General features: G+C 41.1%; 1 protein-coding gene across 2 annotated transcripts in view; it reads right to left on the bottom strand.

Moving 5' to 3' along the window:
* Positions 1-3,109: 3,109 nt before the first annotated feature.
* LETM1 (leucine zipper and EF-hand containing transmembrane protein 1) overlaps positions 3,110-14,614 on the bottom strand; it is a 65,193-nt gene continuing 53,688 nt past the window's right edge. The window contains exons 13-14 of one of the 2 annotated variants that reach the window (XM_026648079.1): positions 11,957-12,113; positions 3,110-7,553 (exon numbers count right to left, since the gene is read on the bottom strand). In XM_026648079.1, the coding sequence (XP_026503864.1) occupies positions 7,404-7,553; positions 11,957-12,113 (307 nt within the window). In that variant the 3' untranslated portion in view covers positions 3,110-7,403. The remainder of the gene's footprint in view (positions 7,554-11,956; positions 12,114-14,614) is intronic. The other variant, XM_026648080.1, reaches the window with a different exon arrangement.

Here is a 14,614-nt window from a genome sequence, read left to right as displayed (position 1 = left end):
TTTTTGACAGTCAAGTCATCAGTGTCTGGTGACAGACATTTAGCTTTTAACTACTGAATAGTGGAGCTAGGAAAGAATGGCTAAATCCTGCTCACCTTACTCAGGCAATTAGTCCCCCTCAAAATCAATGGGACTTTTTTGCATGAGTAAGGAAAAACCAGTTACTTACCTTTTGTAACTGTTGTTCTTCAAGACGTGCTGCTCATGTCCATTCCATGTTAGGTGTGCGCGCGCCATCTGCACTGTTGCCGGAGATTTCCCCCTCCCAGTAGAATCTGTAGGACCGGCTCTAGCACCCTCTAGAGGCCCACGCTCATGCGCCGGTATAAAGGGGTGCTGCCAGCCCTGCGCCCCTCCAGTTCCTTCTTGCTGTCAACTCTGACCGTGGGGCAGAAGGGCGGGTCACGGAATGGACATGAGCAACACATCTCAAAGAAACAGTAATGAAAGATGGATAGTTGTTTTTTGAGTGCTTGCTCATGTCCATTCCAGGTTAGGTGACTTGCAAGCAGTGTCCTTGAAGGTGGGCTAGGAATTCACTGGTGCGCCAATTGCAACACAGCTCTCCTGAAACTGGCGTTGAGGCCTGAGGTGTTTTCTCAAGGCTGCCGGTGTACAGAGGCCCAAGGACTGCAACATAGCTCTGGAGTCTTTAAGGCCATGCAGCTTTACATCCGTCTGGTCTGAGAACAGTGAGGACCCTTTTAATGGGAGGTCCTGCTCCAGCTGCTGCACCTCCTGCAACAGCCCCGAAGACTGCAGCCATGAACCGTGCCTCATAGTGACTGCCAATGCCATCAACCTGGCTGCCGAGTCCGCTGCATCTAAGGCAGCTTGGAGGGAGGTTCTGGCCACCATCTTTCCTTCCTCCAAGATGGTTGAGAATTCCTGCCACGTCTTGGGCCAAGGAGTCCTAAACACCAAAATCGTATCGCCCAGCAGCACCTGCTGGTTCGCGATGGGGAGTTGGAGGCTTACAGAATAAACCTGTCTACTGAAAAGGTCTAAGCGCTTTGCCTCTTTATTCTTTGGGGTAGCACTGGCCTGGCCTGGCCCTGCCTATCTCTCTCGTTGGCCATGGCAACCACCAGAGAGCCCGTGAGTGGCTGGGAGTACATGTATTCAAACCGTTTTGCTGGCACGTAATACTTCTTTTCTGTCCTCTTAGAGGTTGGGGGCAGAGATGAGGGAGTCTGCCAAAGCACCTTTACCAGTTTAAGTACCCCCGATGCATAGGCAGCACCATCTTGGCAGGAGTTGTAGACACCAGAATATCAAAAATGGGGTCTGTTGACTCTTTGAGCTCCTCTGCCTTCCAGGTCCAGGTTGGTGGCCATCCTCTTGAGGAGCTCCTGGTGGGCTCAAAGGTCATCAGGAAACATGGAGGGGAAGGGGCCACGTCCTCAGCCTCCCCTGGGGCCCTCTCAACTGTGGCTGCCGCGGGGGTTTTCGTACCATAGTCTGAGTCTGATTCCGGTACCACCTGGGACAGGGTTGTAGCCCATCACTCAGAGGTCACCACACATGTAATGTGTGAAAACTGTCCCAGTACTGCCGGGAACCCCCACAGGTTCCAGTACTGCCACTGGACTGGCCACTGCCCTGGAGGCCAATGGACCGGCACCGACGTTGGCCTGGTGTGCTGGGTGATGGCGCCTCTTCCGCGAGGGCGCTGACTCCCTCTCGGAGTCAGACGAGGATCCCTCGTACAAAGACCAAGGCAGTGCGAGGCCTCAGTACTGGTGAACGACTATGGGGTACTAGTGTCTGGTGCCAGGACTCCTGTGTCCAGCGCTGGACCTCAGATGACCAGTGCCAACTAGCCGGAGACCGGCGTCGGATCTCTGGTGACCAATGCCTGGGGTCAGGCGATCGGCGCCTTTGTTGGGGCAACTGGCGTCTAGGCAATGGCAACTGGAGACAGCCTGCCGGAGACCAGCATCTTGATGCCAGTGACCTGCTGGGAAATTAGATCAGTGATGGGCTGGGGACCACTGTGGGGGGCCCAGCACAGGCTTCCCCCATGATGCAACTGTCTTAGGTGGCTCCCCAATGGCAGGCTGGCGGTCCTTTGGTGTGGGAGGAACCAGTAGGGCCATTAGATCCCTGGCAGCCTGAAAGACTTCCGGCATGGAAGGTTCTTCAGATGTGCCGTGCCTCTGCTAGTCCCAGGCGTATGGGGTAGGTCCCTGGTGGGAATGGGTACCATGGGCAGTGTAGCCTCCACAACCATAAACCCTTAAGTGGATGGCGAGTGGCCTGAAACAGGTCGCATCTCACTCCCCAGGTCTCCTTCGGTCATGGAGGCATGCCCTCTTTTGGCACACTTCTTGTGCCACGTTCCCAGTACCAGAGATGTACATCAGTGCCAAGAAGGTCCCTCTGCTCAATGCAGAGTCCAATCCACTTAGCTCGGAGGCCGGTGTAAGCAGGTCTTCCACAAGCAGGGCTTTCAACCTGATACCCGTGTCTTTTTGAGTGCGGGATCTGAAACTCTGACAGACCCTGCACTTATCTTTCACATGAGACTCCCCCAGGCACTTTTAAACAGCTGGAGTGGGGATCACTCATGGGCATGGGTTTAGTGCATGTAGCACATGGCTTGAAACCTGGGGACTGGGCATGCCCTGTCTTGGGCACAACATCCCTTAAGGGGACTAACAGCTATAATTAACTATTTACAACAATGTAACAACAAACAACAACAAAAACCAAACTAACAAAAACCAAACACCCACTGGTAGAGAGGACTTGCTAAAGCAAGAGAGAAGACTGTTCCAGCAACTGTTACGGGAGTAGGCCAGCGCCGGCCCTTATACCAGTGCATGAGCATGGGCCTCCAGGGGGTGCTAGAATCAGCCCTATGGATACCACTGGGGGAAAAAAAAATCTCCAGCAGCAGTGCACGCAGAGCGCGCACACCTAATATGGAATGGACATGAGCAAGCACTCTAAGAACCAGTATTTTAGACCTTAGTACTTTATCTGCCCTCTTTCATCCTGTAGTTGTAATCCTGGATTCGCCATTTATCAGACCTGTGGCTGGTAACTCATCTAAACAGCAATAAATAAGAGCCAAGTCTCATAAAAAGAAGCAACATCTCTGGTGTAAAAATATTACAAGTTTATTAAAACTGAAGACATTACACATTTTAATAAACTTCCCCAAAAAAACTTTATATTGTACTGTGGCAAGTTTAGAGCACAGATAGCAAGTGACCTTTTAGACAGTGTTATAACATGGGCTGAACTCCTTAAACTGCAACAACAAATCTCAAAAAGTAGAATTAAATATGGGACTTATTTAAAATGAATAATTTGAAATAAATCTCAAGTTCAAAGTAAACAAATGCTTTAAAAATACATACTAAAATATCTAAAAGCTTAAGTCACTAGCAGCACATATGTTTAGATATATATAAATTACATGCAGTATTCCAAACTGCACAAATCAGAAGAGCCAGTCCCTTTCACAAAGCCTACCATTTAAGGCAAAAGAGATCCATGCCTGCATACAGCCCCAATGAAATCAACACAGCTCTGTACTGAGGCATGGGTCTGCCCACACATTTCTCTTTGCAGGATCGGAGGCCCTAGCTATACATTCTAAGCAAAGATATTTGAAAAGCATTTATATGCCAAGACCCAAGTTTAATGTTCTGTATTTCTCCTACATGAATGCAGCTCCCTGCACACTTCAGGAATTAGTGATGTCATCTATTCTTACAAGAAAAACAACGAATCTCAAAAACTCAGGTCTTCGGAAACAAAAAGCTTTCAGACCACTGGTCTGTAAATGAAGGTTATTCATGTATCCTGTTAGCATTTAAGATCTTGCTTTTTTAAATTATTTCAAAGCCTTTTTAAAGATATTAGTTCAAGTTTATAGAGCTTTATGAATTTCTTTAAAGCTTTTTGGTAGGGTGTAATGTACACATCAAAACAAATGAGGTTTAAAAAAAAAAAGAAAAAACTGCCTTTTTCAGGTCTGATCCAATTCCTACTGAACTCAATGGAAAAACTCCCATTACCTTCACTAAAAGTTGCATATGGCACTCAAACAGAAAAACAGTTAATATTCGTATCTTTTAAAGATGACAAGTGCTCCATAAAATTAACCTTCTGGTACCTAGCTGGCAGACAGATTTACTTATACAGCACAAACAACAGCATGTGATTGCTGATGAAGAGCTGAGTGAAAGTGGGCATTTGAAAAAACATGAGCTGGAAAAAACTGTTTAATTGATTAAATACGACTAAGTTACAAAAGTACCTAATTATGTCATAGGCAGAAGGTAAAGGACACACTACTTTGCTTTAGTTCAGTAACTCTGTTGTCAAACTTGAATTTTTTGGTAAGCCAAATAAAGATTCATAAACAATTTAGGGGAAACATTACATATATCAGATCTTTACCTGAATTTGAAACAATGTGATGACGATGTTATTGCTTGCCCAACTGTAATTTTGAAGAATCAGCTTGTGTAACTCATAAGCTCATTCAAATATTATACAACCTTTCAATAAATTTAAACAAAATATTTAGACCTACTGATTAAATAGTTCATAGAGGAGTAAGTTCTATGACCAGTTACTGTACATCTGAAAACCCATCAATCCCTCCTGAAGTATTTTAACTTTGATTTATTCTTTTGGTCTAGATAAAAAGCAGTAAAGCTCTTGATTTGAAGCCCAGTCCTGCCAAACCCCCACGCCCATTAACCTGTGTAGTTTTAAAGGCTTCCATAAAACTACTCAAGGAAGGGGGCCCTTGGTGATTAACGGAAGCCTGCCAAATATTTTTGAGACCCACAGAGCACACAATAAGTCTAGCGAGTCATGGGTTTGCCCACTTACTATATAAAATGGCAGATAACGCTCGCCATTATGAATTCTAGGCCACATATCTTGGATTTGCAATATTTTTCAAAATAAATTAACACATTTAGCTATTGCTGATTTATACATGATTTATTTAAATCTCTTTAGATGACGGGGAAAACTAACACTGGTTATTGAAAGCAATGCTTTTAAATTAACTGATTCAAGTATCTCAATATAACATTTTTCAGGTGAGTCCAAGAACAAAAACTTTTAGCCATAAATGTATCAGAATGAATTTAATAAGGATGTTGTTTAAAAACGTCCATCACCTACTTTAGATCTCCTTTCTCGTTCACTCTACCTAATATTTCAAATAAACAAAAAAGGCACAACCAAACTTAGCAGGGACAATGTGCCTCAATGCCTTGATAAGTACAGCCCACAGTATGGAATACTGGGCAAGTTTTAGCCTTAAAGGTTATAGTCAAGTTATAAATACACATCTTGAAACTGACTTCATGCTGGAATCTATACCCTACTCTTACTTTCAAGAAAACAGATATGCCCATCCATTTAAAAAATACAGTAAAAGAATCGCAAAGATCATATTACTTTGTAATTTCAACCTGTCCACAGGTGGAATACAGTTTACTCAGTAAGATGCAATTATAGTGCTTCTCAGGAGGATCAGTCACATTACCCATTGTAAGCATCTTTCTTTACCAACTGTATAGTTTACAAACTGAAAAATGTTCTATAGCTGTGAACTAAACATTTTTACTCTGCTTCTAAAATTAGCTAACAAACTGTACATTACCACAGCAAAATGTACAAGAAGCAATTCAATAAATATAATGGTCCACCATGCAAGCCATGAGAATGCCCAAACTATATTTTGTTCCACTAACTTGAAGGAGTTTCTATAAACATTTTGGTTTACAGTGTAATTGTAGCCATAGCAGTCCCATGTCTCTATAAACATTTTTGTCATTCTAATTCAGATTTAACACAAAAAACAAAGAATTACACTAAAATGTGTTTGGGAGTCAAAACTTTTGAGACAGTACGTAATTTTTACTATAGCAAAAAAGGTATAGACTCCATTCTCTTCCATGTACAGCATTCTACAGCAGCACGTTTAACACGCATTAATCTGATAATTACAAAAATTTGAGACTATGAACTACTGGATGCAAAATGAAAAGAACACTGGTGAAAGTCATAATATTAGTATTCCTTGGCAAATGAAATCTGAAATTTAAGAAACAAGGGGAAATTTAGACTGCTTAGAAAATAAATAAATATACTAAAATTGTCAGTATTTATGTTTTAAATCTTCAGTTTAAAAAAAAAATAAAAGAGACATGGCGTAGTAAATCCAGATCCATTAATTGCTAATATTTAATTTATTACTTAATTAGAGAAGAAACTGAATAAAAGAACCAGTTAACCAGAAAGCAAACCATGTACTCAAAACATTGTTTATACCAGATATTTGGTAACACTGCAGTAAGCAAGGCCATGAGATGAACAGATTTACGTAATGTTTTCTGACTGTCACGTGGTTAGTGATTTCATACCTGAGATGAAAAATCAAGAGGTAAAAATGCCTGTTATGTTGTATACAGGATTCAGGTAGATAAGAATGAACACTTTTTTTTAAACTGCAAGTTTTAAAAATATATGTAAAATATCACCATTGACATTTTTCCCTTCTAATTACTTTAGCTATTTAAATATGCACTCTCCCATTTATGTGTCAGAACACATTTTGAAAGTACGTTAAAGGTTCCTATTTCCCCACCGCTTTAATAACGCATATGGAATTATGAGAATTGTCTTAGAAGTAACCACTCCCACTTTTCAATCACAATAAGCTTAAGGCACCCATAAAAATCATTCTTCATTGGAGGTTTCAGTTCCACTGAATCTTCCCTTCATAAAAGAGTAACAGATAAAACAGTTGATTTAAACACACGAGATCAGAGTATGCCACATTCTGTATTAGCAAAGCAACAGTTTAGCGGATATGAAGCTCAGAAAAATTAAATAATCTAAACACTTACTATTGATGCCACAGCCCCTTCAGTAGTGTGTCAAGGGAAAATGAAATATTTTGATGAAAGGAAAAATTTATATCAAACTATGCAAAAAGCAGAAGGAGAAAGCAGAACAATAATGTTGGACCTTGTTTAACAGTTGCTGATCAGATGTTTACATGATGCAAGGAAATAAATGACATTCACACACATTATTCCATGATAGATACACTATTTATGCTAATGTTTTGGAAACTAGCAAGTTTAGTGATTCTCTACACCACAGTGATGACTGCAAATACGTGATTCCACAGCAAAGAACACGCTCTTAAAGAATCATGTTGTTTTCATCTTCATGAATGATGGTAAAAATCACTTGCTAGATAATAGAAGTTATATGATTCCATATTTCACAAAACATATCTTTGATTTGCCACTAGCAAACTCGTTTAGCAGACAAAGCGTTAACATTTTTCATCATCACAGAAGCTCACAGGAAGATGTATTGGTTAAACTGGACTTTACTTCAGATTCTGAAGTTTAATTCTTTATTTCCACAGCTTCTTTCTCAACCTTTTCTTTTGCCTTCTCTTTTTCTTCCAGTTTCTCTTCTTTTTGAAGCAGTGCTATAATCTCAGCAACCTGACTTGTTGAGATATCAATGTCTTCTTTGTCAATTAATTCTACCACCTACATGAATATAAAAAAGGAAATTCACAAAAACATTAATTTTCACATAGGTTAAAGTATACTGACACCCTAAATCAGAGGTCTCAAACTCAAATGACCACAAGGGCCGCATGAGGACTAGTGCATTGGCTTGAGGGACACATCACTGACACCCACCCCTTGCTGCCCCTGGCCCCGCCCCCACTCCACCCCTTCCATGAGGCCCCACCCCTGCCCCGCCTCTTCCCTGCCCCCATTCCAACCCCTTCCCCAAAGTCCTCACCCCAACTCTGCCCCCTCAGGGTGCAGGAGTGCGGCAGGCGGCTCAGGGCAGGGCGTGTGCAGGGTGCGGCAGGGGGCTCAGGGCAGGGAGTTGGGGTGTGGGGTGCAGGAGGGGTGAGGCAGGGGGTCAGGGTGCAGGGTGTGGCAGGGGGCTCAGGGCAGGGAGTGCAGGAGGTGTGCAGGGTGTGGCAGGGGGCTCAGGGCAGGGAGTTGGGGTGTGGGGTGCAAGGTGCGGCGGGGGCTCAGGGCAGGGAGTTGGGGTGTGGGGTGCAGGAGGGGGTCGGGGTGCGGCAGGAGGCTCAGGGCAGGGAGTTGGGGTGTGGGGTGCAGGAGGGGGTCGGGGTGCAGCAGGAGGCTCAGGGCAGGGAGTGCAGGAGCTGTGCAGGGTGCCTGCCTGCCTGCCCTGGTCCCGCTCCGCTCCAGGAAGCAGCCGGAGACCCGGGAGGGGGAAACGGCGCCATGTGCTATTGCTGCTCCTCCAGGTACCTCCCCCAAAGCTCCCATTGGCCGCGGTTCCCCGTTCCTGGCCAATGGGAGCTGCGGGGGAGGTGCCTGGAAGCAAGAGCATGGAGTCCTCTACTCCCCCCCCGCCCCCGGCTGCAGGGCCATAGTTCCAGCCGCTTCAGGAAGCGGCGCGGGGTTCGTGGCGCCATGGGGTAGGCAGAGGGGCGGGGGGGCATGCAGGCGTGGAGGCACGGGGAACTTGGTGGGCCACATGAAAGAACCCCGCGGGCTGCGTGTTTGAGACCCCTGCCCTAAATCTAATCTCTCATAGGTCTAAGCAAAATAGAGTTAATATATGGAGATATACCTATGTCATAGAACTGGAAGGGACCCTGAAAGGTCATCGAGTCCAGACTCCTGCCTCCACTAGCAGGACCAAGTACTGATTTTGCCCCAGATCCTTAAGTGGCCCCCTCAAGGATTAAACTCACAATCCTTGAGTGCTCAAACCACTGAGCTATCCCTCCCCCCTGTTATTCTGTTGGTTGCATGGGATCATATACTATAATCCAGTTTTGCAATATTTTTAAAAATTATTAAAATCCAGTGGCTTTTTGATGACTCATGTAAAGTGGCTGAAGATCTAAGCTCAGTTCCTAATGAACTGTCCTCGTCAAGTTCTTTTTGCTATGGACATGCATGCAAACATTAAGGGCCAGATTCACAAAAGCTTGTCCCTCAAGGTGTTTAAGCTACAACTGATTGCCCTTTCTACATTATATAAACCTAGAGCGAATCTGACCCTTTGAGCAGGGGTGTAAAACATCTAGGCTGCTTTGTATAACTATGTGGGTGGGCCACATGACATTCAGATTCTGAATTTTCATTTTTTAAAATATTAGTAGGCCTTCCTGATTGTGAAGAAAGCCTTCCAAACATGAACTGAGTGTAAAACTCATGTAGTGGTGTCTTCCTTATGCTGCAGGCAGCCTAAAAAGATGATTCAGGTTTGAACTCTTCCATCGAGCATTATCTCATTGAGATATTAGCTCAAATTCCAATAATGACAACATTTAAAATCAGCATGAAGTATTTCACTGCTCTTCATTTTAGTGGCTGGAAATGAAGGACACAGGGAGGTGGGAACTGAAAGTTGCTGGAGAAAAGGAAATTAAAATAGAAGAACAGGAGGAAGGGGCAGGAAGAGAAACGGAAGGCAGAAATACTGGTTTCTCTAAAGCTGAGATTTCCTCCCCCCCACACTGAATGATGCTCAATGCAACAAAAAAGTACTAAGCAAATAATACAAAATGTTCATAACTAAGGACCTGATTTACTATTGTGTTATTAGCTCTAAACCAGTGGAATCACACTGGTGTGAACCTGTAATGCAGTGATAAAGCAGACCCGATATTCATTAGTACAAAAAGATCACTTTCTGCACTTGATCTTAGTGAAAAACCTCCAAATGAAAGAAAGTGGGAAATCTGCCATGGACTGAAGATAGTACATAGTCCTAAATTTATACCCTGGCCCACAGACCGAACATTAAATTCAGCTTTTGTCTGCTAAATGAGTTTGACACCTCTGCTTTATGTGGACGTGCTTTTACCAACATTTAAAAACAGGTTGTATCCTACAGGAGTTGAGTGTGGCCACCACTGTAAAAATCAACATTTACCAACAGCTAAAATACAGTTGTCTCAAACTGACTCAAATAATAATGGTGTCTCAAATACTACCATATAGGTCACAAATGTGTTTTAAGACACTTTGATTTTACTCAAGAGGAAGATGTTAAGAGCATTACCAAGTTAAAAAGAATATTAGGTTTTAAAATAAATTACTAATTAAAAGTTTTAATCACCTGAAAGCATGAGGAAAATAATGTGACAATAGCATTTTTAAAAACCCTCACTAGTTTGATTTTTTAAAAAACAACAACAGAAAAATAGCTCATTCCAGGATCTGTAGTTTTTCTTTAGTAGATTTTTTAAAAATAAAATTTGACATAAAAAAAATCAGTATTATCACAGATAAACACTATTAATAAACATACGATCCTAAAGCCCGGGCACACCAAATGCACAGCAAAAAAACAAATTCAATTAAAAAAAAATTAAAAGGGTTTTCAATCTTTTTGAAGACAAAGGAAGAAAGTTAGTTATCCTTGTATAAAATACTATAAAACTCCATAATGGTGATTTTAGTTCAGAGATTTAAGGACAACTTCATCTCTTGTATAACCACTGAAGTCTCTGAAGTTAATAGAATTACATCAGGAAAGGATTCGGCTTTTAGTCTTATTTGACTTGATAAATATAGCTCAATGCAATAACAGCTCAGAGCCGCCGTGAAGGAATTAAAAAAAAAAAATTAAAGGCCTAAAAGAAATGGACTTTTACTAAAGAGGAAAAAATGTGATTCAGGAGGACAAATATTGTATTTTCCAGTCTGCTCCTACTGTATTCACTGTTATTGTAAGTCATCACTTGTGTAAAGCAGAAAAATGACTTTCAAATGAACCAAGCTAAAAGTTTAACATGGGTTTCAGTACATCCCTAGAGCTGCTTCCACGTCACTGAAGTAACAAAAGGAGAACAGCAGGGGAGAGCCAGGAAAACTGTGGGAAGGGAGAAAAAAAAAGAAAATGGAACACGACAGCTAGAAGGAGAGGAAATGGACAGTATTTACAGTGCAACCCAGAATATCTAAAGTGCACTAACCGGGAAGCAGGAATGATGCGCATCTAAAAGAAAGTGTGTGTGTGTGTGTGTGTGTGTGTGTGTGTGTGTGTGTGTGTGTGTGTGTGTGTGTGTGTGTGTGTGTGTGTGTGTGTGTGTGTGTGTGTGTATTATTGGGGTCTCTGCAATTCTGTTGCTACACAACTCCTAAACTCCACAGGATTAAAGCTTCAAAACTGAAGAGATTCTGTAGCTCAACAGCAGAGGAGCTTCAGAAACAAACCGCTCCCTTCTCAGGACGACTGATGGCCTGGTGTGCTCTAGGATTAAGAACGCAGAGCGCAATGAGGCATCTCTCTCAGATGTTGGTATGGTTTAGTATTCTAGATATAGGAGGGAAGAATTTTGGCTAATACCAGTCTTAACTGTTTGTAGCCATTAAAAAACCCACAGCGCTTTTCTTAAGAGAAAGGAACAAATACGCCCCCCCCCATTGCTTCCTCAAATACTAATTTTAAACCGCATTTTCATATGCCAAAGCATTGTGCATAAACTCAGTTAATTTATAAATATCTAGCATAAGGCTTTAATTAAAAAAAAACAAGCTGTCCAGTTGGCTGGATAGTAGGACAGATGGGGAGTTCCACCAAAAGGCATCCCAGATTACATACTCATCTGTGGAGGGGAGGGTAAGAGCTACAGATGTGGTTTTTACTAGGAAAGAGAACCTTTTGGTTTAGGGATGAAGAGGTGAATGTTGGATATGGGGGGAAATCATGAATACATCCCTCAAACTAGTGGTAAAAAGTCTCCATTAATTTAGCAGTGGTAGTATGTATTAAAAACACAAATACAAAAGACTGATCTATCATTCAGATATTCTAAATCAAAATAAAAATTTGGGCAAAGAAAACAATATGAAATTAAGTGAAAATTGTAAAATGTAGCCTAATTCAGCAGTTCTGTAAGTGTGTAATACCTGTTTTATTTTATTAAACTGCTCTGCAGACTCACCTTGGCAACATCATTTATATCAATCTTGCCGTCCTGGTTTTCATCTAATGCCTCAGCAATCCTATTCAGTTTGTTCTCTGGAAACTTCTGGATTTGTTTCATCACACTAATAAGCTCGTTGATACTGATGAGATTCTCCCTAAAGGGGAAACACAATCTGTATACAGCAAACAATTACTACAAAGAAGTAAAGAAGGAAGAGATAAGGATATTAAAGACATGTAATGGTATTTTATATTGAACAAAAGGTTTATAGCCTGATCAAGAACTGAAAACAAAAAAGCAAAAGTGAATTATTTATCAGTTATTAGAGTTCTTTAGATAGGTCTTTATCCTCCAGACACACTCACTCTTATGATTTCCACATGCTGATTTGCACAAATACAAGAAGCCACTGATAACTGAAATATAAATTTGGTCAAGTTTGTGTGCTCCTCAGCACCTAAAGACCTTTGTCCTATTCATTCAGGGGACACTACCCTGCCTCAGTCATCCTGCTGGACTCAAGAGGTTGGTCTACAGAAAATAGAGAGAGGAAAGCAGGCAAGAGAACCCATTTGAACAAACCCTGGGAAGGCAAGAATTGAGGAATACGTTCTTGTAACAGCATACACATACACGCCCTGTTGGATTTAATTTCCTCACACATGGAAGGAACAAACCCTTCTACAAAATGTAAGGACTGAACTCCATACTACTCCTAAGCAAATTTCAGAAACTGTCTCCCTGCTTCTGAAGTGGCAACACGTTGCTTTGATATCTGCCCTTTGTAGGCTAAAGCCTCTGCTTGCCCTCATGAAGTGGTTTACACTAGAGCTGTCAAACAATTAAAAAAATTAATTGCAATTAATCGCGTGATTTAAAAAATTGCACGATTAATCGCACTGTTAAATACCATTTATATAAATATTTTTGGATGTTTTCTACATTTTCAAATATATTGATTTCAATTACACAGACTACAAAGTGTACAGTGCTCACTTTATATTTTATTTTTTGTACTATAAAAACAAAAGAAATAGTATTTTTCAATTCACCCAATACAAGTACTATAGTGCAATCTCTTTATTATGGAAGTTGAACTTACAAATGTAGAACTACGTACAAAAAAATCTGCATTCAAAAATAAAACAATGTTAAACTTTAGAGCCTGAAAGTCCACTCAGTCCTATTTCTTTTTCAGCCAATCGCTCAGACAAACAAATTTGTTTACATTTGCAGGAGACAATGCTGCCCGCTTCTTGTTCACAATGTCATCTGAAAATGAGAACAGGCATTCACATGACACTGTTGTAGCTGGCATTGCAAGGTATTTACATGCCAGATGCACTAAAGATTCATATGTCCCTGTCAGAAATTTAATAAACGTATTTTTTTTTAAACGAGCATCATCTGCATGGAAGCATGTCCTCTGGAATGCTGGCTGAAGCATGAAAGGGCATATGAATGTCTAGCATATCTGCCACACAAATACCTTGCAATGCTGGCTACCAAAGTCCCATGTGAACGCCTGTTCTCACTTTCTGGTGACGTAAATAAGAAGTGGGCAGCATTATCTCCCATAAATGTAAACAAACTTGTTTGTCTTAGCGATTGGCTGAACAAGAAGTAGGACCGAGTGGACTTGTAGGATCTAAAGTTTTGCAGTGTTTTGTTTTTGAATGCAGTTATGTAACAAACAAAACAAAATATCTACATTTGTAAGTTATACTTTCACAATAAAGAGATTTCACTACAGTACTTGTATGAGGTGAATTGAAAAAATACTGTTTCTTTTGTTCCTCATTTTTACAGTGTAAATATTTGTAAGCAAAAATGTGAGCAGTGTACACTTAGTATTCTGTGTTGTAACTGAAATCAATATATTTGAAAATGTAGAAAAACATCCCAAAATATTTAATAAATTTAAATTGGTATTCTATTGTTTAACAGCGCGATTAAAACTGATTAATCAATTTTTTTTTTTAGTTAAATCGCACGAATTAACTGCGATTAATTGACAGTCCTAGTTTACACCTTCCAACCCAGGTCACACAGAGATGTAGATGATGATAAAACCAACAATCCTTTTAAAAAGGGTTTTTTATTAGTATGGTTTTAACACCATATCTGCCTAACCTCAGGTTTTTGGCCACAGATTTTTCAGAAGGGGGAGGATGTTTCTCTGGACTATCATTAAAAATTCCTGGACTTTTGCTGATGCCATAACAATCCTGAGGCTATGGAGGTCATTGCAGTGACCAGACTCAAATGGTAAAAAAGTCACTTGAATTGAAAGGAAGGGAAGGCCACAAACATTTATCATGTATAAAACTTCATCAGTTTTAATTAAGCCACTTTTAAACATGATGCATCTGGCAATCATTACGTGAGGCATAAAACCCAGAAGTAATCAAACATTTCCTTGCAATAACTTGGAAATTCAGCTAAGACAAAACAGAGTATTAACCCAAGATCCAGAAAAAGGGAGACTGACTGTTCCAAAGCCTGACCAACAGTACGGAAAAATATACACTTATCCACTGCATAAATTAAGGCATGAGTAGGGAGTCTCGCTTGGAAGTTTAAAAAGATATACTGGGTTACCGAGCTTACATTAAAACTCAAATACACAGTGGTAATTGCCCATTGTAATAGTCATAAATGATGGTCCCCCAT

The sequence above is a fragment of the Terrapene carolina genome, unplaced genomic scaffold (assembly GCF_002925995.2).
Source record: "Terrapene carolina triunguis isolate 2854851 unplaced genomic scaffold, T_m_triunguis-2.0 Scaffold66, whole genome shotgun sequence".
NCBI lineage: Eukaryota > Metazoa > Chordata > Testudines > Emydidae > Terrapene > Terrapene triunguis.
This window is presented reverse-complemented; position numbering and strand designations above follow the sequence as displayed.